Source organism: Diorhabda sublineata, chromosome 4 (assembly GCF_026230105.1).
Source record: "Diorhabda sublineata isolate icDioSubl1.1 chromosome 4, icDioSubl1.1, whole genome shotgun sequence".
Classification (NCBI taxonomy): Eukaryota; Metazoa; Arthropoda; class Insecta; order Coleoptera; family Chrysomelidae; genus Diorhabda; species Diorhabda sublineata.
The window spans coordinates 3,227,611-3,252,618 of NC_079477.1; the positions used below are offsets into that span (position 1 = coordinate 3,227,611).

General features: G+C 34.0%; 1 protein-coding gene across 2 annotated transcripts in view; it reads left to right on the plus strand.

Annotated features, from left to right (window-relative positions):
• Positions 1 to 25,008, plus strand: part of LOC130443617 (protein cycle-like) — a 97,597-nt gene that overhangs the window by 19,133 nt on the left and 53,456 nt on the right. The window contains exon 1 of one of the 2 annotated variants that reach the window (XM_056778399.1): positions 4,046 to 4,458. The exons of the other annotated variant lie outside the window; for it this stretch is intronic. Coding sequence (XP_056634377.1) covers positions 4,340 to 4,458 — 119 coding nt within the window. The 5' untranslated portion in view covers positions 4,046 to 4,339. Of the gene's footprint in view, positions 1 to 4,045; positions 4,459 to 25,008 lie in introns of those variants that run through there. 2 annotated transcript variants of the gene reach the window in all.

Sequence of the window (25,008 nt, forward strand, 5' to 3'; positions counted from 1 at the left end):
AAACACAAACCAAAATAATCGATTTTTTCCCAAAAAGAAAAAACAGAAAAACCATTTTCTTTATAACTATGATTTGAAAAGCTATTTTGTTTTAACTAGAGTTGGAAAGAAGCTGTTTTTTGACCAAAATTAACGAAAAAGTAGATTTTTTAACGAAATTGTACCAAGAAAAACCGATTTTTACACGAAATCGAACCCAGAAAAACCATACTCATCGAAAGTAGAGTTGGAAAACCATTTTTTGCATATATTAGACTAAACGAAACCAATTTTTTCCACTATTTGGAGCAAAAAGTACATTTTTTAACAAACACAAACCAAGAAAATCGATTTTTTCCCAAAAAGAAAAAACAGAAAAACCATTTTCTTTATAACTATGATTTGAAAAGCTATTTTGTTTTAACTAGAGTTGGAAAGAAGCTGTTTTTTGACCAAAATTAACGAAAAAGTAGATTTTTTAACGAAATTATACCAAGAAAAACCGATTTTTACACGAAATCGAACCCAGAAAAACCATACTCATCGAAAGTAGAGTTGGAAAACCATTTTTTGCATATATTAGACTAAACGAAACCAATTTTTTCCACTAGTTGAAGCAAAATGTACATTTTTTAACAAACACAAACCAAAATAATCGATTTTTTCCCAAAAAGAAAAAACAGAAAAACCATTTTCTTTATAACTATGATTTGAAAAGCTATTTTGTTTTAACTAGAGTTGGAAAGAAGCTGTTTTTTGACCAAAATTAACGAAAAAGTAGATTTTTTAACGAAATTATACCAAGAAAAACCGATTTTTACACGAAATCGAACCCAGAAAAACCATACTCATCGAAAGTAGAGTTGGAAAACCATTTTTTGCATATATTAGACTAAACGAAACCAATTTTTTCCACTAGTTGAAGCAAAATGTACATTTTTTAACAAACACAAACCAAAATAATCGATTTTTTTCCCAAAAAGAAAAAACAGAAAAACCATTTTCTTTATAACTATGATTTGAAAAGCTATTTTGTTTTAACTAGAGTTGGAAAGAAGCTGTTTTTTGACCAAAATTAACGAAAAAGTAGATTTTTTAACGAAATTGTACCAAGAAAAACCGATTTTTACACGAAATCGAACCCAGAAAAACCATACTCATCGAAAGTAGAGTTGGAAAACCATTTTTTGCATATATTAGACTAAACGAAACCAATTTTTTCCACTATTTGGAGCAAAAAGTACATTTTTTAACAAACACAAACCAAGAAAATCGATTTTTTCCCAAAAAGAAAAAACAGAAAAACCATTTTCTTTATAACTATGATTTGAAAAGCTATTTTGTTTTAACTAGAGTTGGAAAGAAGCTGTTTTTTGACCAAAATTAACGAAAAAGTAGATTTTTTAACGAAATTGTGCCCAGAAAAACCGATTTTTACACGAAATCGAACCCAGAAAACCCATTTTCATCGAAACTAGAGTTGGAAAACCATTTTTTGCAAATATTAGACTAAAGGAAACCAATTTTTTCCACTATTTGGAGCAAAAAGTACATTTTTTAACAAACACAAACCAAGAAAATCGATTTTTTCCCAAAAATAAAAAACAGAAAAACCATTTTCTTTATAACTATGATTTGAAAAGCTTTTTTGTTCTAACTAGAGTTGAAAAGAAGCTGTTTTTTGACCAAAATGAACCAAAAAGTAGATTTTTTAACGAAATTGTGCCCAGAAAAACCGATTTTTACACGAAATCGAACCCAGAAAACCCATTTTCATCGAAACTAGAGTTGGAAAACCATTTTTTGCAAATATTAGACTAAAGGAAACCAATTTTTTCCACTATTTGGAGCAAAAAGTACATTTTTTAACAAACACAAACCAAGAAAATCGATTTTTTCCCAAAAATAAAAAACAGAAAAACCATTTTCTTTATAACTATGATTTGAAAAGCTATTTTGTTCTAACTAGAGTTGAAAAGAAGCTGTTTTTTGACCAAAATGAACCAAAAAGTAGATTTTTTAACGAAATTGTGCCCAGAAAAACCGATTTTTACACGAAATCGAACCCAGAAAACCCATTTTCATCGAAACTAGAGTTGGAAAACCATTATTTGCAAATATTAGACTAAAGGAAACCAATTTTTTCCACTATTTGGAGCAAAAAGTACATTTTTTAACAAACACAAACCAAGAAAATCGATTTTTTCCCAAAAATAAAAAACAGAAAAACCATTTTCTTTATAACTATGATTTGAAAAGCTATTTTGTTCTAACTAGAGTTGAAAAGAAGCTGTTTTTTGACCAAAATGAACCAAAAAGTAGATTTTTTAACGAAATTGTGCCCAGAAAAACCGATTTTTACACGAAATCGAACCCAGAAAACCCATTTTCATCGAAACTAGAGTTGGAAAACCATTTTTTGCAAATATTAGACTAAAGGAAACCAATTTTTTCCACTATTTGGAGCAAAAAGTACATTTTTTAACAAACACAAACCAAGAAAATCGATTTTTTCCCAAAAATAAAAAACAGAAAAACCATTTTCTTTATAACTATGATTTGAAAAGCTATTTTGTTCTAACTAGAGTTGAAAAGAAGCTGTTTTTTGACCAAAATGAACCAAAAAGTAGATTTTTTAACGAAATTGTGCCCAGAAAAACCGATTTTTACACGAAATCGAACCCAGAAAACCCATTTTCATCGAAACTAGAGTTGGAAAACCATTTTTTGCAAATATTAGACTAAAGGAAACCAATTTTTTCCACTATTTGGAGCAAAAAGTACATTTTTTAACAAACACAAACCAAGAAAATCGATTTTTTTCCCAAAAATAAAAAACAGAAAAACCATTTTCTTTATAACTATGATTTGAAAAGCTTTTTTGTTCTAACTAGAGTTGGAAAGAAGCTGTTTTTTGACCAAAATTAACGAAATTGTACCAAGAAAATTGATTTTCACACGAAATCGAACCCAGAAAAACCATTTTCATCTGAACTAGAGTTGGAAAACCATTTTTTGCAAATATTAGACTAAACGAAACCAATATTTTCCACTAGTTGAAGCAAAATGTACATTTTTAACAAACACAAACCAAAATAATCGATTTTTTCCCGAAAAGAAAAAACAGAAAAACCATTTTCTTTATAACTATGATTTGAAAAGCTATTTTGTTCTAACTAGAGTTGAAAAGAAGCTGTTTTTTTGACCCAAATCAACCAAAAAGTACATTTTCTAACAACACTGTATCAAGAAAATCGTTTTTATACAAAATCAAACCCAGACACACTATTTCTAATAGTCTAATAGTCCCTATGAGAAGTACATTCCACTACATGGGTCGAAAATTCAACTTTTGGCCCTTTGCTCTTGTATTGTGATACAAGGTGCGCGTGTACCTCCCACAGAATCCATTATTTTTTGAATAAACTGAAGCAAAAAGTAAAATTTTTCCACGAAATCCAACAGAAAAACTAGTTTCTAATAAAATCAAATTCTATAGAAAAAAAAACATTTTTTCTATGTTACATACGAACTTTTCAGACAAGTTTCAAAAGTATGCATCTGTGCAAAAAAAAAAATTCAATACCATGGTTATTTTAATGAATTATTGTGGCTTAAGTCATCAATATTTGTTTTAATCAGAATAGAGTATTAGTTAGTAAAAATAAATCCAGTTTAAGTAATTTTTTAGAGTTCGAAAAGGGTTTGAGGTGTCAAAATTCACTGTAGAAACAAACAACGAAGAATGGTGGAAAAAATAACGCAACAAGAATAGAAAAAAAAATTTTCAGAATCTTCTAACTATTCCAGTAAAATCAATACGCAAATATCTTCGTTTTTTTTACGTGAATCAAAAAACGAATTTTGTTTTTACGACAGACACAACGCCTGCCCATACATCATTTAATGCATTGTTCGTCAGACTTGGTGTGTGACACACGCGCGTAATTAGAATGATTTAAAAAAATTGTTGACACGCTAGATGTCATTAATACTTCAATCTGCCCTCGTAGTATATCCCATTTGTTTGGTTTTATAAATTAATTGTGAGGCAACCCGTATAATATATAGTTGATGACGTAGTAACAAAGTTCTGTGAGCTGTGAATCAAAACAGCAAAAAAATATTGTCCCAGTCGGTTGCGCCGTCCGCGAAAATCGCGGTATCGCGATTCGCGGATGCCTACGACCGACCATGTGACGAATAAACGCACAGTTGGCCGCGAGTAGTCTCAAACAGACGGTTGATATGTTCGTAGGTTATCTACCGATTGTAGTTAATTTTTTGCACGTAATTCGCCTATTACGGTGATGGAAACTCAAATAAGACACGGTATGAAGTGATTTTTGTTATAAAAGTGATGTTATCGTCTTTAACGAGGAACCGTAGTGAAGTGTTAGTGAACGATATGGAAAATCCGTGGTATCCCCCCACCAGACAGACATTTAGCAATTTCGTGGTGGATGCTACTCCCCCGAGGTTAGTCCGAATAAAATAAATGCTGTTTTATTTCATTTCGTTTTACAAAAAGAATATTGAGCGTTCCGTAATATTCTGATACCTTATTAATTAACATAATGTTGACCTTGTAGACATTTGATATGACGGAATAAACAATTTTAAATTGTGATAGAAATGGTACGATCGTTTTACATGGATCCGTCTATCTCGCTCTTCCGCGCAAACAACACTTGTTGCTATGGAAATTCGACTTGTTTACCGATGGAGGGTTGAGGCGGGTTAGTAATTCACAACGGCGGTTTTCTGTTATATTTTTATTTATAATTAAAAAATTCCTATACTACAATAATCTTCGGTTATTCAATTACATAAAAACAAATTTTGTTGTCACATTTTAGAGTAGAATCAAATTATTGGGTTAACTGACAAAGTATAATAATTAATGGACCAGTTTCGATAATTTTTTAAACAAAAAAAATTGTAGTACGATTTTTAAGCCATATTAAAAAAAGTTGAATAATAAAAGTAGTTGTAGGTAATGATAAATTGTACAACTTTTGTTCACATAACCTCAAAATTTAAATGAAAAACTTGAATAACAAACGTTTTGGTTTTTTTTTACAAAATTTAGAGAAATCTTAGGTAATCATACACTTTCGCGGTCACCTGGTTTTTTGGCTCTAGAAAATCGAAAAATGGATGGATTTTAATGATCTTGGTCTTAAAATGTTCCATTTTACGGCGGATTTATAAAAAAAATTAGTAAAAATAGCTGGAATGAAAATTTCTCATGGTTTTACTGTTTTAAATCGTAAAAAAAACGGTTTTGCAAAATAATCCTTTACAAAAAATTATGGTAATTATACACTTTCGCGGTCACCTGGTTTTTTGGTTAGGTTAGGTTAGGTTAGGTTAGGTTGGCTCTAGAAAATCGAAAAATGGATGGATTTTAATGATCTTGGTCTCAAAATGTTCCATTTTACGGCGAATTTATAAAAAAAATAAATATTTTTTACAGTTTCATGACTTTAAATGAAAAAAAAATGACTTTCTACATATAATCCTTCGTAACTGTTTCTGAGGTCGTGGAATCAAGTTCGTATATTTTTTTTCGCAATTTACATAAAAAAATATTTTGAAAAAAAAAAGTTTTTCTACTATTTAAGGTTTAAAACTATTAAAAACCGCAAATTCAGCCACTACCCCCGTGTTTTTCATAAATTCGTCGTAAAATGGAACATTTTGAGACCAAAATTATAAAATTGATCTATTTTTCGATTTTTAATGGTCCAAAAACTATTAACATTGAAGAATATAGTACGAAACTAATCACGAAAATTGATTGTTTTTCATCGATTTCATTTTAAGCTATAAAAACTGAAAAAATCATTCTTTTTGGATTCTTTTGTAATTTATGTAGAATACAAAAAAAAATATAAAAACTTTATCTGATAATGAGATAATTTTTTGTAAAGGATTATTTTGCAAAACCGTTTTTTTTACGATTTAAAACAGTAAAACTATGAGAAATTTTCATTCCAGCTATTTCTACTAATTTTTTTTATGAATCCGCCGTAAAATGGAACATTTTGACACCAAGATCATTAAATTCCATCCATTTTTCGATTTTCTAGAGCCAAAAAACCAGGTGACCATGAAAGTGTATAATTACCAAATCTTAGCTTGTTTTGTCCAAAACACACCGAATTTTTTTTTGAAATATCTATTTTTCAAAATTATTTTGAATTAATACTGAAAAAGTAGCCTGATTACATCTTACATCAAAATATCGGCTTCTCTTAAAAAAGTTAATGGGCTTTTTGTTCATTGAAATCTCTACTTTCTAATAGAGAAAACAATATACATTAGTTTGATGAGTTTTCTCAAATAATTAAAAAAAAAAGAGAGAAAAACCTGCGGAATATAGATGTTATTTGGCATCACGTTTTTTATGAAGGTCATTCTATGAATTATGAGATCTCAAAGTTTTGAAAATAACTACGAAAAACACCTAATTTTAGAAGTAACGATTTTTATATTAATAAAAAAACTTAAAAGTAATCTATGCATATCTTTTAGATTATAAAAAAACAAATTCTATGAAAGAAATTCAACGTTATCAGTAACTAACTAACCTCACCTAACCTATGAAATTCAACTCTCTCATAACGACCTAACCTATAAAAATTTACATCATAATATAACGGAGGAGAGTACGATTTCCGCGATTTAACAGCGGATTTGTCTTAATTAGGCCAAAATGAATCGAAAATGAAGAATGAAATTTTTCGATATCTCGCTTCGTTTTCGAGATATCGATACTTGAAAGTTATAATCAAACGTTAGTTCAAAATTCGCTTTATTGAACAGATGGCGTTCGATACTTCGTTTCAAATGTATATTTTATCACTTCAAATTCAATATGAATCTTGTAATTCAATAAACAAGAGCGATTTTTGATTTTTTTACACTCAAAGTGCACCACGAGAAGGTTAAGTTAGGTTAGGTTGATTTTTCCAACTTCAAGTATTGATATCTCGAAAGCGAAGCGAGATATCGAAAAATTTCATTCTTCATTTTCGATTTGTTTTGGGTCGATTTACAAAATGGCAGGCACCACGGAAATCGTACTCGTGCCATCTAACGAATGAAAATTAACAATGATTTCGTTAACTTAATATTTCTATCTAAGGTCAATTTGAATATCAATTTTTGAATTTTATGATTATGTTTTCTTAAAGAAATAACTTTTAAGACACTGCAATACTCGACTAATTAATAGAAGTGATTTTTAAATGTTAAACTCTTACTTATAACAAATTATATTTTCTATAGTTTCAAGCCTTTCCCATGACTTCATATTGTTTACTTCACTATATGTTGCACACTACGATCTGCATCACACCCTCAGTCATATTTTTTATGAGTTAAATTCCCATGACTCTTGGTGTGGTCTGTTTGATGTTGGTTGGGTCCAAGGATTCACGCTTTTTTGCTTTGATCAGCTTTGAACGTTTTGGTATATAATTTGGATAATTTGAAGTTAGCTGAGTGGATCTATTGATATTAGAGATAGAGACTTTTTGATTTTTATGAACGAGTGTATGTAGAAGTTGTATTCAAGTTGTTGTTTCTCCATCCAAAGATTTAGAAACTTCAGTGGTTTTGTTAGTTTTTTATTTCTTTTAGAAAACAGTTTAAGTGGAGCGTCAATCTGTTTACCATTTTAATTTTGGGCATGGAATCAACCAAAGTGGAAGGATCTGAATATTTTTTGGTAGAAAATTGAGGTTCTGTGAAGGTATTTATATAAGTCGAGTGCTCTTTCAACCATATGAAAGAGATAGAGGCTTGCGATGCAAGCTTAGAGGTGGTACGCCTTTTGGTATTGTATAGCATTCACCTGGGGTTGTACAAATTGCGTCTGTAGCTATTCGTACAACTGTGTTTTGAACGGTTTCAAAGAATATTTAGACCCGCTCTGCAAGCTAAAATATTTTATCTTCCACTTTTGTTAGATTCCCTTCCTCCGTTCCAATAGGTTCCATCCTACTACCTTTTCCTTTCGTTGTTGGCGATTTTTAAAGGCTTTAGCCCTGGTCTATAAATTCTTAGATACGTTAGATAATCTACTTACTTGACCAAATGAAGGTACGTTGACATACTTTACGCGTTTCTTATTTGATACCTACTTCAACAATTTCCGTTGTTTCCTACGTTAGTAATAAATAAAAAGCTGACTTTGGAAGAAAACTAATCTGAACATACTAGTTTTATATGGAAATAAATTCCAATATTGAAATGAATATCAAATTGAATAAAGTTTAATTATAATAATAATAATAATTCAACACAATACCCAGAACTATATACGAAGGAGGTACACAATTAAAATGTATTGGAATCATGAAAAAAATTTACTTATTACAATTTTCACCCCTTTTTTTATCTTAAAAACAAGCACAGGAATGTAGACTCTAGTATATTCGAGTAGTGTGCCTGCCGTATGGAGACGCTTGTGGATATTAATTTTAAACTTCTGTAGGTTGTAGTGTTCGAGAAAGACGTGCCTTGGTAGCCGATTCCACAGGCTTGGACTTCTCCAAAGAAATGATTCCCGACAAATTGAAGTTCTGGGCGTCTGCAGGCGAACTCGTTGTTCATGAACCACGTCTGCATGTCGAGTAGGGTCTCGAAAAAACTGCTCTAGGCGGGATTATGCTGGACAGCTCTGGTCGACTTTGGATCGCTCCAAATGTACGAGCAATACTCCAAACGTGGACGAATCTGGGCCTCGTAGAGGAAGAAAATTTGCGGTGATGGTGATATCTTAAGTGAAGACAGTACTGAATCGTGAGCTGCAGAACCATCCTCAATGTACAATTAGCATCCTGAGTCTTTACTGTATTAAACTAACTCAGATCGCTTCCACCCCAAACCAATAAGTTTTAAAGATCGGTTCCTTCCTACTGATTTGGGACACCAGTAGACTATAGTCGGCGAAGCTATAGATCGGGTTTGCAGTTTTGTCGGGGAGATCATTGATGTACAGAAGGGGAACACCAGCGTTGACCTCAAACATTTCTGAGGTGTGTCCATCGATAGCGACCTGGACGGATCGGTTTTTGAGAAAGCTACTAAGCAAGTCGCTAAGTGAGGACGACAAATCTTGATTTATTTAGAAGTTTGTCATGCCAAACCTCAAAAACCTTCGATATGTCCAATGCGATTGTTCTGGATTTTCCATATTTCTCTATAATTTAATTCCATATTAGTAGACTCGAGATATGTGAAGATTTGTTGGTAAACGACTTTCTCCATGTCCTTGGTAATGACTGGGTTAAAGCAATTGGAAGGTAGTTGTTGGGAACCTCTTTTTTGGTATTGGTTGAATCATAGCAAGTTTCCAATCTGCAGGGAACACACTTTTATATGATAGAGAAAAGAGTTTGCTTAGCGGAATTGTCAATTGCTGTTTCAAATAAAAGCAAATGATTCCGAGATTATAAACAGTTCAAAAGCTAAAACAAAAAAATTTACGGGGGCGTAAGTTCGTCCAAATCAATGACTTGACTTGCGGTTTCGCCAGGTTCGTTTCATTGGTAAATTCAGCAAAGGCAGGCATCCTGCTGCTCTATTGGCTTACTGTATTTGTTTTTTTACTTCTGATTCTACATCTCCACAGCTTGATAGTGACTGATACCTAAGTAATTAGTTTTCATGATCTGTTCAATGCTGGTACCGTCGATTTTTATCTTACATCTAATCGTTTTGTTGCTAATGACCAGTGTTTTTGTTTTTTGGGATGAAATTACCATGTTTAGCTTCTTTGCTACTATGTTAAACTTGTGGACAAATCTTTGTAGGTCGTCTTCACTTTCTGCTATGAGGATAGCATCGTCTGCGATTAAAAAGCAGGGGGGCTTAAGGAATCTCTGTCTCATACCCTTGCCTATGTTTATTTCTTCTCTCCGTCTATTCTAGCCTGTATTTTGGTGTCCTTATATATGTCTTCGATTGTTTTGATGATGTCTAACGGTTTCAGATTTGTATAATAAAATTTTTTATAGCAAAATTCTAGTTTATATTTGAACCACCCTCGCATATAAAAACTGAGCTTAACCATTTAACATCACCTCATTAATAATCCCGTGCCGACCTGTGTCATCTTTTGGAAGCCTCGGCAGAAGGAAGAAAATAATATAAAAGATATTTTCAATGGGAATCAGATCGGGCGACTTTATTGGAAAAGGTAAATGAAGAAACCCTTGTATTTATTCTAAAACCACTTTAGTTTGATGGGGGTCTATAAAACGGCATGAAATTTTAGCTTGATCCTGTACTGTTTCTATTCAATTCAATTCAACTCAGTACGCCCATTAAAACTAGCGCCCAGGCTATAAACTAACTTGTTTGGTCGAAAACTTTTCAAACAACCCTCGTAAAGAGGAGGTACTGATGGAGGATGGTATTTTAATAAATATGGTACTAAAATCTTGTGAATGATGCTTTCATGTATATAAAGTATGAAGTGTATCATTAGAATTTTGACCTTTGTTAGTGGAAGTGAAATGTGTGCTCTACATTACTGATAACGTTATCATCGTATTATTTCGTGCTGAGACGTAGTGTTTACACAAATTTCAGATATCTACTATTTTTTTTTCTACGACTATCGCGATCATCTTCGAAATCAAAGACGCGTTGATACGTTTTTTTCTCGAAAAAAGATACATTCCATTACAATTAAAAAAAAAAAGTGCAGGCTTTATGATTTCAACTAAAAATATTCGTTTTGTATACACATTTTAGTTTTAAGAAAAGAAAATTGGATAACCAAAGGCATTCCTATGACTGTATACCAACTTATTGTGTAGAACACTGGCCACTTGAGGGATTAAGATCCAAAGGCGGGCCGCTACAAATAAAAATCATCATCATTCGCCCTCAACTTTCCGCACCTGATATGTATAACAAATTTGGTGTAGAGATTGACAACATGTGTGTATGTTTTCTTTTCGTATTGTTATTCTTCTGGGATCACATTGGCTGTAATGTAAACAGCTGGATAATATTTAATTTCAGATAATATAATTCCAAAATTAACTGAATATATGTAAAATCAAAAACAAACTTAATTAAACTTATAAAACTAAACTTAATTGTTATGTAACTAAAAGTTCACTTTGATGCATAGATTTCACGATTATTTTAATATATGGCTCCAAAGTAGATGTCGCCATACGAAAAATTGCTTCCAAACTCTCATTGGTTAGCCGGTTCCTATTTTTCCTATTTTCCTTTTGTTGAGATTCATGAGAGGAAGTTGAACCAAATAGGCTTCTGCATTTAGTGCGTTTTTTCGCAATTATTTGTAATTGTTTTTATCAACTACTTCATTAAATTTGTTTTCTAAATTCTCTTTAATTTGAATGTCTATTAATTCCAGCTGCGTTGACTCTGGTGCATTCTCAGAGGAAATGTTAAAAGGGTTGCTGAAAATGTCTAGCGGTGGTTCAACTTTTTTGAAATCAGTAAAACGATCTTCGAAAATTCGCATCAAAATATCTATTTTTTCAACATTGGAGACGTTGATGTGAAATTTCTCTGCAAATTTTTTATAGGTTAGGAATGGGCGTAATTAGCTGAATTTATTTGGGACTAGAAACACCAGATAGAAATGCTATAAAGGCTTCAAGTAAAACTAAAAAGTGCAACCTCTTTGACCAAGCAGAGGTGGATGATTTGTTGCCTGTTCGTTGTTACAAATAAGCTCCCAGAGTTTAAAATCCACGCATCGTCTTCTGGTTTCTGAATTATTACTAACAAACCTGACGTTCCATAGAATAATATACACTTGGATGGTCCCAGAAGTACCTAGCCTGAACTAGAGATGTTTTCAAAAGTATACAGCATATACAGCACATTGTTTAGTATTTGTTTAGCAGCCATCGAAACGTTTCCAGTGAATTTTTAAACATTGAAAAAATTGGTCATCATTATGTGATACAATACGTAGATTTGAAAAGTCTCAACCCAACCAATATAAAACCTGAACTAGATTCTACTCTGGGTGAGACTAATTATTCGTTATCAACAATAGAATATTGAGTAGCAGAGTTTAAACGTTGCCGTACGATCTGCGAAGACCAGCATCGCAGTGGTAGACCAAATGAGGTGACGACTCGTCGTGTGGAAGTGCGCGAGCTACCAGACATGTAGGCATTCCAAAAACTGCGGTACATCACATATTAATTGAAAATTTGGACATGAGACTGCTGTGCGCAAGATGGGCGCTGCATTTGCTCACAATGGAACAAAAACAGTTTCGTGAAGATGTTTTTTCACATAATTTTAGTGTCGTTTTATAACTATAGGAAGAACCAGCTCCAAAGAAGGCAAAGACTGTTCCATCTATGGACAAGGTCATGGTGTCGTTTTTTGGGATCAATTTTCATTGACTATCTTGAAAAAGGAAAAACTATCAACGGAGAGTATTATGCGAACTAATTTTAACGTTAGAACGAAAAAATCTAGCTAAAAAGAAAGTGTTTTATCATCAAGACGATGCATCAGCACACACAAGTCTGAATTGTCATCCAATGCACCTTATTCGCCAGATTTAGCCCCTTCGGACTATTTTCTGTTCCTAGGTTTGAAGAAACGGCTCAGTGGTCATAGATTTTTCAATAATGAAGAGGTGATCTCGGCAGTTAATGGCTATTTTGAGGAACTTGACGATTCCTATTATAAAAAGGGTATCGATCTTATTGAACGTCGCTGGGAAAAATATGTGGACCTAAAAGGAGATTGATTTCAAAGATGAATATTTTTGTTTTCGAAATTTTTGTGTTTTCTTTGTTGGACCAGACACTTCTAACTGAACTGAGGCCCTAGTAAGCAAATGCAAATATTTAATTATTTTTGGACAGTTCTGATTGTCTTTGAAACTAAGAAAAACAAAATAGGATGAACAATTTGTAATAGACGGCAAAAAATTTTATTATGATGTTGTCAAAACATTCAGTTTATTATTAATTATTCCATTGTAAAATATTTTCTTTTCTATAGTAGTAAGTGATTCAATAATTTAAAAATAACAATAAATGGTTACACAACGTCTTGTGGACATTGACCTCTACGTTAACATCTGATGTGGTTTCCAACCGGCAACAGCTTTTTAATTTGATTTCCATATCAATGGTCAACGGATCGTTCATATTTACGATATCGTCCTGATCGTTAGTTTTTTAGCTTTTATCATAGTTATTATTTTTTCCCAACATTTCTTCGGGCGTCCTCGTTTTCTCTTTTCCATTTCTCTACCCACTGTTCTCCATTCTACAAAGATATCTAAACTGTTGGTTTTCAATTTTTGTAATTACTTCCATATTTCGTTTTTTACTCGTTCCTTTCTAGGAACTCCTCCGATTCTGCTCAAGTATATTTAGTAAGGAATCAGCTTTCACTAGCACTAATAAAAATTGGTTGACATATGGTTCATTTTCGTGATTTTTTGTTATTTATTTTTTCCCAGATAATTTCAGCTTAATACTCAATAACATTGCTGCGCTGACTCTTTCATCCACTTCTGCTTCGTGATTTCCATCGCGCTGAATATCAACGTCTACATTCTCCACTTGTTCAAACTCAATTATTTCGATTTTGACATCTTCTTCTCTTATATCGATATTTCCCTTTCATATTTTCCTCTTCTCGCTTGTGTCAAATGGAATGACAAACTTTTCGCTCATTGTATTCTAACCCTTTATGAAATTGATGACCTAAACCGAGTTATTCCCGTGAATCCAGGGTTCTTGGTCCTGTATCGGTAATTCGAGTTCAAATTTTCTGAGATTTCGTGCAAAAGGAACGGTATAAGTGCCTGCTTCCATGTTTTTAGCGAACAATACTAAACCGTCGCCAAAAATAGATCCAGAGATTCCAACTATCTTTTGCGTGAACCACAAGACATAATGCAGAAATGGAAAGAGCACTTTCAGCAATTACTAAACGGGAATGAAGCAGGACAAGCAAAGGAGTGATCTAGAGGAAGTCGGCATTAAAGTAGAAGTACCAAGTGAAGAAGAAGTAAAATCCATAATAGCAGAACAAAAAAAACCAACAAGAAACCAGGGGAAAGTGAAATTACAACTGAAATGTTGAAATACGGATGAGAAAATAATATGGGAAGGAGAGAGCATGCCCCAAGAATGAAGGAAAGCACTAATATATCCGATTCTAAAAAAATGTGATAAACAGCTTTGCGAAAACTATAGGGGAATTGCATTTTTAGAATATAAAGTGCTAACGAAGATAATAAAGAACAGACTAAAAGAATATGCCGAGAAAATCCTACGGGAATGTCAAACGGGCTTTAGAGCTAATAGGTCAAGAATGGATCAGATTTTCTTCCTGAAAGAATTACAAACCACCTGCTATGAATACAAGATACCACTGTATTATTTAATACGGTTTTAGAAGTAATTTTAATGGGACAATCTTCAATAACGAATGCCAATGTCTACCTTTCGCAGATGACGTAGCGTTAATAGCAAAATCCAAGAAGCACTTAAAGAAAGCAGTGATAAAATTGGAAGAGGAAGCCAAAAATTTTGGACTAGAAATAAATCAAGAGAAGACAAAATATATGGTCATGGGAGATACACAGAGACACAAAGTGTACAATTTCGAAAGAGTTTCCAACTTTGAGTATCTAGGAGTAGTAATAGAAGAAAAAGGGGTAGAAGAATTAGAACTGAGAGTCAAAATACGTGTCAAGAAGACCCACCGCAACATATGGTACATGAAGCCATGATGGAAAGATGGGAGAGGAAGATACTAAGAGGAATCTACGGAGGAGTACACACAGCAGGGGGCTGGAAGAGAAGAACTAATAAACAATTGGAGGAACTTTATGGAAAAGCTCAAATGAGCTCGTTTATTAAGGGACAGAGAGTAAGATGATTAAGAGACTGCATAAAGAACGGATGCCAAAATTTGTACTGCAAAGAAAACCAATAGGAAAAAAAGATAAAAGGGCGACCAAGGAAGAGATGGTGTGACTGTGTAATGGAAGACCTAAAAAATAATAATGTTCAGAATTGGAGAGGGAAAGCTGTGAACAGGAAGGAATGGAGAAATATTGCGTGGAAAATGCAAAATAGAGGACTTTGATATATAATATAATATAAAACTATGTAATATTGGCATGTGCTGTAGACCATATTAAAAAAAATTCTATTTGTTACACATTTGGTTCAACTATTTCCATATTTCTGTACCCAATTTGTAATGTTGCACTTTTGGTTTTAGTTTTTTTTTTCTTTCCTTTTTTTGTCGTAAAATGACGAAAATAATAAAAATAAGACCATTGTCTAATCCATATGGCAACTTTCGAAAGACTATGTGTAAAATTTCACGACATTTCGATTAGTCAGAAAAAAGTGACGGCCAATTAAGTGAAGCTACTTTTGCTTTTTTCAAAACAATTTCCTATGTTAATTTTTCATTGCTTCTTGATGAAAAAATACTGTTTAAGGTCAACAATGGCTTTAAAAGTGTTATCCGGACTCTGCTTCATCGATAAGAACCTTTTTTAATTGGTTTGCTGAATTTAAACGTGGTCGTACAGTCACCGATTATGGTGAACATTTTGGTTGTCCAATTGAAGTTGTTACTCCGTAAAACATGAAAAAAAAAATCCATAAATTGGTTATATTTTAACGTAAATTAAACTTTATCAAAATATCAAAAGGCAGTCTTGACAATTATGCGTGAACATTTGACCACGCGTTTACTCACAGTCGATCAAAAACAACAACGTGTTGATGATTCAGAGCAATGTTTGATTATGTTTACACGTAATAAATCAAATTTTTTGCGTCGATATGTGACAATGAATAAAACAAGGATCCATCATTTCACTCCGGTATTAAAACGATTATCATCTGAGTGGACTGCAGCCGGTGAACCGGGTCCGTAGCGTCTAAATGCACAACAATTAGCTGGAAAGATTATTTTGGGATGTTTATGGTAAATTGTACATCGACTACCTCCCAAAAGGGAGAGACAATAAATAGCGAATACTACTTAGAATTGTTGGATCGTTTTAATGCAAAAATAAAGGAAAAATTGCACTGATTCACTTCCTCGTCCACAGTATAGTTCAGATCTAACGTCTAGTGACTACTGGCTAGTCGCTGATATCAAAAAAAAATACTGGCCTGTAAGAAATCAAAGGAATTACTGAAATTGAAGCCTATAAATCCTTCTACAAGCACGGCGTTGGAATGATTGGTAATTCTAACTTACGTCTTTCAAAACAGTATCAATATGTTTGTATGGGTCATCCGCAACATAGAAAAAAAAAACGTTATTTGAGACAATATGTCATAAAAGTCATAATGACAACACCAATTCGGTATTCCGACCATTTTAAGCGACACACCTCGTATCTTTCAATACAATAGACGACATGGTATTTGGATATGGAGCATTATCACTAGAATCGCGTCCTTCACAGTTTTAATTCAATTAAAACTTGTTTTTATAATAAAAAGCAAGGAACCTACAAACGGTGTAAAAATACTTGAGATTTCTAATTTTATAATACTTCGTCTTATCTTAATCACGCACAATATATTCTCATAAATTCAAAACTAATTTATAAACATTAAAAAGTGTTTCAGGTTTATCGGTCTATTTTCCCCAATAATCATAATTGGAATCATAAACCCCTATAACTGTCTATCCAGATAATTTACAGAAAATGCCTTCAGTATATCAAAATATGGTTTGTTTGACCTTTCCTGCTATTGAATACATCGTGAACTTTGTTGACGGTGGTTAACCTCAATGCTTACACTGCATTTTCGTCTCGACATCATAATAATGGACCATGATTCGTACAAGAAAAACTTATTTGTGTGTGACATCAGCTGGGGGTGCTCCACCCTCCACAAAGTTCTTCTGCACACGACAACACATTTAAATCTTTGAGCACTTTGATATTTAGAAAATATAGGACAAAAATATGAAAATATTAATAAAGAATTGAATACCATAAATATAACAAGTGTTTATACCAGAACGGGCCTTTCAACAGAAATACAGTGAAAAAGTGAGCTTCAGATATAGAATTGGACGTCACGGTATTAAAAAATAACTCGGAATGTCATGAGATTGATTGGAGAACGTAAATTAAGTTAAAAATATGCCGAAAGAAAGTCGAAAAAAACAAATGGATTAAAACCAGAAACCAAAGACATGGAAATTACTAAGCAGACTTCCAAAAAGATGGTGCGAGAGCTTAGCGTCTCAATAAAAGCTCTAGGAATCCAAGATATGGTAAGATGGGTTATATAACCAAAGCGAGGTTGAAAGGATGTTAGAAGAAAGCCAAAAACCAGATGGACAAAAAGCAAAAACCAAAGACAACGCGATTACTGAACAGAGCTCTATCCAAAAGATAATCTGGGTTATCAGCTTCTAAAGAAGAGCTCTAGGAATTCAAGATGGGTTAGAGAACGTAAACCAGGTTGGAAAGATCATGTTGAAATAAGGCCAGTAAACAGATGGACAAAAACCAGAAACCAAAGACACAGACACTTCTAAGCATACCACCCAAAAGATGGTGTGGAAGATCAGCTTCTCAAGAAGACCTCTAGGATCTCAAGATGTGGTAAGATAAGTTGGAGAATGTAAGCGAGGTTGAAAGGATGTTGGAAGAAAGCCAAAAACCAGATGGACAAAAAACAGAAAACAAAGAAAACGCGGTTACTGAACAGACCCCCAAAAAGATGATGTGGGAGTTTAGCGTCTCAAGAAGATCTCTAGGAATTCAAGATGTGAAAAGATGGATTTCGGAGATCGTAAAAGAGGTTTAAAAATCATCTGAAAAAGGTCAGAAAACAGATGGACAAAAACCAGAAACCAAAGACAAAGAGACTTCTAAGCATACCATCCAAATGATAATCTGGGTTATCAGCTTCTAAAGAAGAGCTCTAGGAATTCAAGATGGGTTAGAGAACGTAAACCAGGTTGGAAAGATCATGTTGAAATAAGGCCAGTAAACAGATGGACAAAAACCAGAAACCAAAGACACAGACACTTCTAAGCATACCACCCAAAAGATGGTGTGGAAGATCAGCTTCTCAAGAAGACCTCTAGGATCTCAAGATGTGGTAAGATGAGTTGGAGAATGTAAGCGAGGTTGAAAGGATGTTGGAAGAAAGCCAAAAACCAGAAACCAAAGTCAACGCGATTACTGAACAGACCCCCAAAAAGATGATGTGAGAGCTTAGCGTCTCAAGAAGATCTCTAGGAATTCAAGATGTGAAAAGATGGATTTCGGAGATCGTAAAAGAGGTTTAAAAATCATCTGAAAAAGGTTAGAAAACAGATGGACGAAAACCAGAAACCAAAGACAAAGAGACTTCTAAGCATACCATCCAAATGATAATCTGGGTTATCAGCTTCTAAAGAAGAGCTCTAGGAATTCAAGATGGGTTAGAGAACGTAAACCATGTTGGAAAGATCATGTTGAAATAAGGCCAGTAAACAGATGGAAAAAAAACCAGAAACCAAAGACACAGACCCTTCTAAGGATACCACCCAAAAGATGGTGTGGAAGATCAGGTTCTCAAGAAGACCTCTAGGATCTCAAGATGTGGTAAGATGAGTTGGAGAATGTAAGCGAGGTTGAAAGGATGTTGGAAGAAAGCCAAAAACCAGAAACCAAAGTCAACGCGATTACTGAACAGACCCCCAAAAAGATGATGTGAGAGCTTAGCGTCTCAAGAAGATCTCTAGGAATTCAAGATGTGAAAAGATGGATTTCGGAGATCGTAAAAGAGGTTTAAAAATCATCTGAAAAAGGTTAGAAAACAGATGGACGAAAACCAGAAACCAAAGACAAAGAGACTTCTAAGCATACCATCCAAATGATAATCTGGGTTATCAGCTTCTAAAGAAGAGCTCTAGGAATTCAAGATGGGTTAGAGAACGTAAACCATGTTGGAAAGATCATGTTGAAATAAGGCCAGTAAACAGATGGAAAAAAAACCAGAAACCAAAGACACAGACCCTTCTAAGGATACCACCCAAAAGATGGTGTGGAAGATCAGGTTCTCAAGAAGACCTCTAGGATCTCAAGATGTGGTAAGATGAGTTGGAGAATGTAAGCGAGGTTGAGAGGATGTTGGAAGAAAGTCAAAAATCAGAAACCAAAGACAAGGAGACAACTAAACAGACCCCGAAAAAGATGGTGTGGCCTTGACAGAAGGCCAGCAAACAAACGGACTAAACCCAGAAATATAGGTTATAGATTGTATAAGGTCTCAACGTCTCATGAATTAGCTCAGGAGGAGGTTAAATATCCAAAATTCCAAAGGACAAAAACATTAAATTATTTTTACAATTTGAGTAGAATTGGCCAACCAATTGTGTGTTTTCGAGTTTCACAAGAAGAAGTAACATTAGTAAATGCCGAAGGTGGTTATCTGAGTTCAGATTAGGTAATTTTAATCTTTTTGGATCAAAAATACCAACAGAGGTGGGAGCGAATTTATATCAAACGCTTAAGGTAATGTCCTAAAACATTTGCAGGTGACTAAATTATTACTCGAAAAATGAAAACTTGTTCGAAATTTAATTTGAAAAACCGACATCACTTTCCGTTTTCCCTTTGTATTATGAGAATTCTTCTTGTTTCTATTTCCTGTTCCGTCACTGGCAATGCCGCAATTTGTCCACGAGGCACAATTAAATAAAATCAGCAAATAGTATATTCAGAGTGCTCGTGACTACAAACGAAATTTGTGTCATTATAAAAACGTAACGAATTGACTTGTAATAATTACATCAATATTACAAAATAATAATAATAATAATAATAATAATAATTGAACATCTTTTGCACCTAATATTAAACAAAAAACAATATTTTTCTCTAAATGACGTGCCTCCATTTTAAATCATAGAAATTATATAAGAAATTTATAAGTGGGTTGAAAAGTTCGTTGCCTTACATATAGATGACGCTACTAGTATTAAATACATATGTTTATCGATGAGACCTAACCTTCAAAACATACGGGTATGAATTTGACAGCTGTCGTACTACTTATGACTTAAACATAAAAAACACAAAAACAAAAAGAACCAAGTGCCGAGTTATACATCAAAACAGCTGTAATGTAGGCGATGAACCATTCGTCGAAGGGGGTTTATCCAATGCATCGAAAACGCATTAAGACGTAAGACATCCAAGAATCTCCCATAAAATTCAAGGGAGAAGAAGGGGTCTACGCGCGAAACTGGATGGATGCTTAGAGGGACGAATTTCTTGTGTTATTGAAGCATTCGTTTTTGGTAACAAAATACTATTGAAACCAATGGTTCACTTGATAAACATTACCTCAGGAAAAATCAAGCGTTTAGAAGTCGTTTGCCAAGTTTAAACGAGCACTGAAGACGATGCAAGCACTGGACGGCTGCTACCGACGAAAATAACAAGAAATTGGAAAAGGATGAGGAGAGATATCGAAGTAGAAATCGGCGATAGACCTATTAAATAAGAAGAAATATTATGTATAATACGAGAAGGGACAGAGATAGTTGTGGGAAGAGGTAGAACAACACAAAGAACCAATTAGGGATGAAATAGATCGAGAGAGTTAAGAGGTAAGATGGGTTAGAGAGCGTAAACGAGGTTGGAAGGATTAAGCTGAAAGGAGGCCAGTAAATAGATGGATAAAAACCAGTAACCAAAGACACGGAGGCTACTAAGCATACCACCAAAAAAGATGGTGTAAGAGCTTAGCGTCTCAAGAAGATTTCTAGGAATTCAAGATGTGGTAAGATGGGCTAGAAGACTTAAGCAAGGTTGGAAGTATCATGTTGAAAGAAGATCAGAAAACAGATGGACAAAAACTAGAATCCAAAGACACGGAGACTTCTAAGCATACCACCAAAAAGATGGTGTAAGAGCTTAGCGTCGCAAGAAGATTTCTAGGAATTCAAGATGTAGTAAGATGAGTTAGAGAACGTGAATGAGGTTGGCAGGATTATGCTGAAAGGAGGCCTGAAGGACAAAAAACAGAAACCAAAGACACGGAGGCTACTAAGCAGACTACCAAAAAGATGGTGTGAGAGTTTAGCGTCTCAATAATTCAAGATGAGGTTTGGGAACGTCAACAAGGTTGAAAGAAGGCCAGAAGAAAACAGATGGACAAAAAAATAGAGTTGTAGTGAACCCTATAGGGAAAACGACGGATAAGGTTATAACGAGGAGTCCGTAATAGAATACGATACAAAAAATTAACAGAATCATAGTGGATTCAAAATGGTACTGAAAAGGAGGAAGTACTGTGGGAAAAGACAACAGAAGCCCTTTACCTTCAGAAAAGATGGAATGTTTTCCTTAAAATTTAAGAGAAAACATCATCACTTACTTACCAAGTATAAAATCACCTGGACCGATTGCTAATTCCGTCGTAAGGGGGATACCAGATAAATTACAATAAAAATATGAAATTGGATGAATATGAATGAAACACAAGGAGGCAATCAAATAAATTTTACCATAATTTACCTTAACGAAATCTAAGTGAGCAGATTATGGGATTTGAACTGATCCATTTTGTATGGTATGTACGTCGTGAAGTAATCGAGTAAAATGATAGCAAATGTGCCTCTTGAGCAAGCTTCATGGTAACATACAATTTGATTTAAGCTCAAAAGAAGTTTAGATTTTCACGATAACCTCTTCACAGCGCAGAATATCTGACCAGCAGTATCCTCATCAACAGTCAACAGTCGCTGAACGCCAGATATGCGTACATGGGAGTTTTTACGCGATTGCGTCCTCCAAACTTCGTAATAGTTTTACTATTTTTAAGGTAGTTGGTGAATGTTATGTAATTCTCATTACAAAATTCAGATGTCATAATATTGTCAGTAGACTTTTGAGTGTTTCCACGCTTTGTAGTCGCTTCACCACATGCAGTTCACTGGGTTGACTATCGATTATACTCCAGTGTAAAATGAATGAATGTTTCATCCATTGTCACATATCAACGCAAACACAACTGCGTATCATCAATACGTTTTGGTTTAGACAAAAATTTCATCATCTATAAAGTTTTAATTGCTAGTTATCTTGAAAACCTCTGTATACACATTATAACATTTACTTGTATATATGCAATAAATATATTTATTGTTATCACTATACATTTTAAAAAAATTGCTTAAATAAATAGGCACAATCAGAAAGTTTATGTTGTTCGATATAAAATTTGAACACTGAAACAAACGACCTCGATCCCAATATTTGAAACTCCCACGATAATTATCGAATTAGTGCGCATTTCTTATTTATGTGTCATTGAACATCTTCATATCAATAAGTTTATGAAAATATTTCTCGTACTCATTTTTTTTTTCAATTGAATATCAGCCTATTCTTATTTAACGTACATAATATTGGAAGAAATTCACGAACCTGGAACGATAATAAACTCGGACAACGCTCGACTAAGACAAAAGGTTCTGAAGACATTTGAATGGCCGGAGCTTCCTCAACGAATTGGCCGAAGAGGTATAAATTCAAAAGTTGGAGCGCAGTCTCCAAAGTGTGTCGAATGGAAGTGGAAGACCGCCGGTATCAGATGAGATTGTCCAGAAGATCAACAATGAGCTGCTCAAATACTAGAGTGTCACTGTTTAGAAACTATTGAACCGCCACCAAAGAAATTCCAACAAATGCAGTCGATTATAGCGACTGTGTTTTGGGATCTGAGGTGGGTACTCCTCATAGTTTTTATGCAACCTGGAACGATGATGAACTCAGGCAAATATTGTGAAACATTCTTAGTTCTTCCCGACAATGCTCGTCAAAGACAGAAGGTTTTGAAGGAATTTGCATGCCCTGTTATGCCTCATTCTGCGGATAGCCCACATCGATTATCACTTCTTCAATCTAAAGAAATTTCTAATTAACAAACACTTCAAGAGCGACGATGCGGCGGTCCGAGGAGAGCTTCCTCAACGAATTGGCCGAAGAGGTATAAATTTAAAAGTTGAAGCACATCTTCAAAAGTGTGTCGAAAGAAATTTTTGAAAAATGACAACAGTGCGAGCTTTTCAACGATATATAAATTAATAACAACAATGATTTTACTTTTGATACAACCCTCGTACGAACGATCACGAACTCGTCCGCTGACATGGACCGAGAAGGCGGTCCTGCTCGACTTGTTTGCAGTATGTTGTGGACGGTTTTACGGAGTGTATTTCTAAGAAGGTTTTTTCATTTGTTTACGGCAAATTAGGGAATTCGAACATTCTGGAAATTGATTATGGTGTATATATAAGCGAGACTCAAATAGCCATTGTTGGTCAATGAATAATCTGATGTGCTGAACACCTCGATATAGAAAAAGATCAATTCAACCGCTGTACTAAATCACCCCCTTCAGCCCCAGCATAGCAACTAGCACTACTAATAACCACACTAAAGTGAACCTCCCCTAAAAACCACCACAACCCAAGCCATGAAGGGGAAAAATTTTCCTATATCGGGGCAATTTCTGAAATTAACCATATCCTACAGAAATATGTCCCTATTACTCTAAAAAGGAGCTCTATATTCGGACAGATTCGGGCAATTTGATTTTTATATTATTCCACTTTTATGATCGGTGAATAAATTGTAATAGTTTTGAGAAATATATTTTAATAAAACACTCACTCTGTCTACTTACCAAACAGACTATAATACATAACTTCCTATTAAAAACAACAGCATATAGTTCTATAAATAACATCAATTATGAGATTCCTTTACAAATGCGCTTGTGCCAAAGCCTTGAATGATATGCTTACGATTTAGAAATAAATAAATAACTATTTTACTAACAAATTGCCAAATAGAATGTAGACATTATTAAATACATTAGTTTGTGGAAAAGTACACGTTAAAAAAAGTTTTCTTTCCTTTTATCAAACTTATAAAAAACTATTAAATAAATTACACCACGGAACTGGTTATTTCTGTAATAGATAATGATGATACGTCAATACCGAGTTGCCTTCTGACATTTTTATAAATCATTATTGTAACATATCTCAGTAAATCGCGTGACTGACACACAGATGGCGCTGCCATTGTCAAATCCATGTGACGTTTATGAAGTACCAACTTTCAAACGACGATGTGTAAAATTTTATGGTTGTTTTTGTACAGACACCGGTGATGGTGAATGTTCTGGTTGTCCGATTGAAGCGGTTACTCTAGAAAACATCAATAAAGTCCACAAATTAGTTTTATACCTAATTTTAAAAGGAAATTGCGTGTAATAGCTGACAATTACGACCGTCAGAAAGCTTTTTTTTAAAGTAGGTGATTCAAAGCAGTGTGTAGCCATGTTTCTACATAATTTTTTGCGTCGATATGTGACAATGAATGAAACATGGATCCATCACTTCACTTCGGATCATAATTTGAGTGGACTGCAGCTGGTGAACCACGTTCGAAGCGTCCAAAGTCACAACAAACAGCTGGGAAGGTTATGGGTTCAGTATTTTGGGATGCGCATGGAACATTGTTCAACAACTATCTCAAAAACGAAGAGACAATCAATAGCGAATACTACTTAGGGTTATTAGATCGTTTGAATCCAAAAATCAAGGAAAAATGACCTCATATGTCGAAGAAACAACCACTGTTTCACCAAGACACTTCGAATTGCTTCCGCATCCACCGTATAGTCCAGATTTGGACCCCAGTGACCACTAGCTATTCGCAGATCTCAAAAAAATACTGACCGGTAAGAAATTCAGCTCAAATCCAAAAGTAGTTGCTAAAACCGAAGCTTATTTTAAGGCAAAAGACAAATTCTTCTACAAGCACGGCATCGAGGAGATGTCAAAATTTCCATCAGGTAACAAAAGTTTGAAAATTTTCGTTCAACTATCATTGCAAATGAATTTTTTCCGTCCACGCACTTCACGAGGATGATTTCGATCGCCGATTGGAATTTTGCGAGTGGTACCTTGGATGCA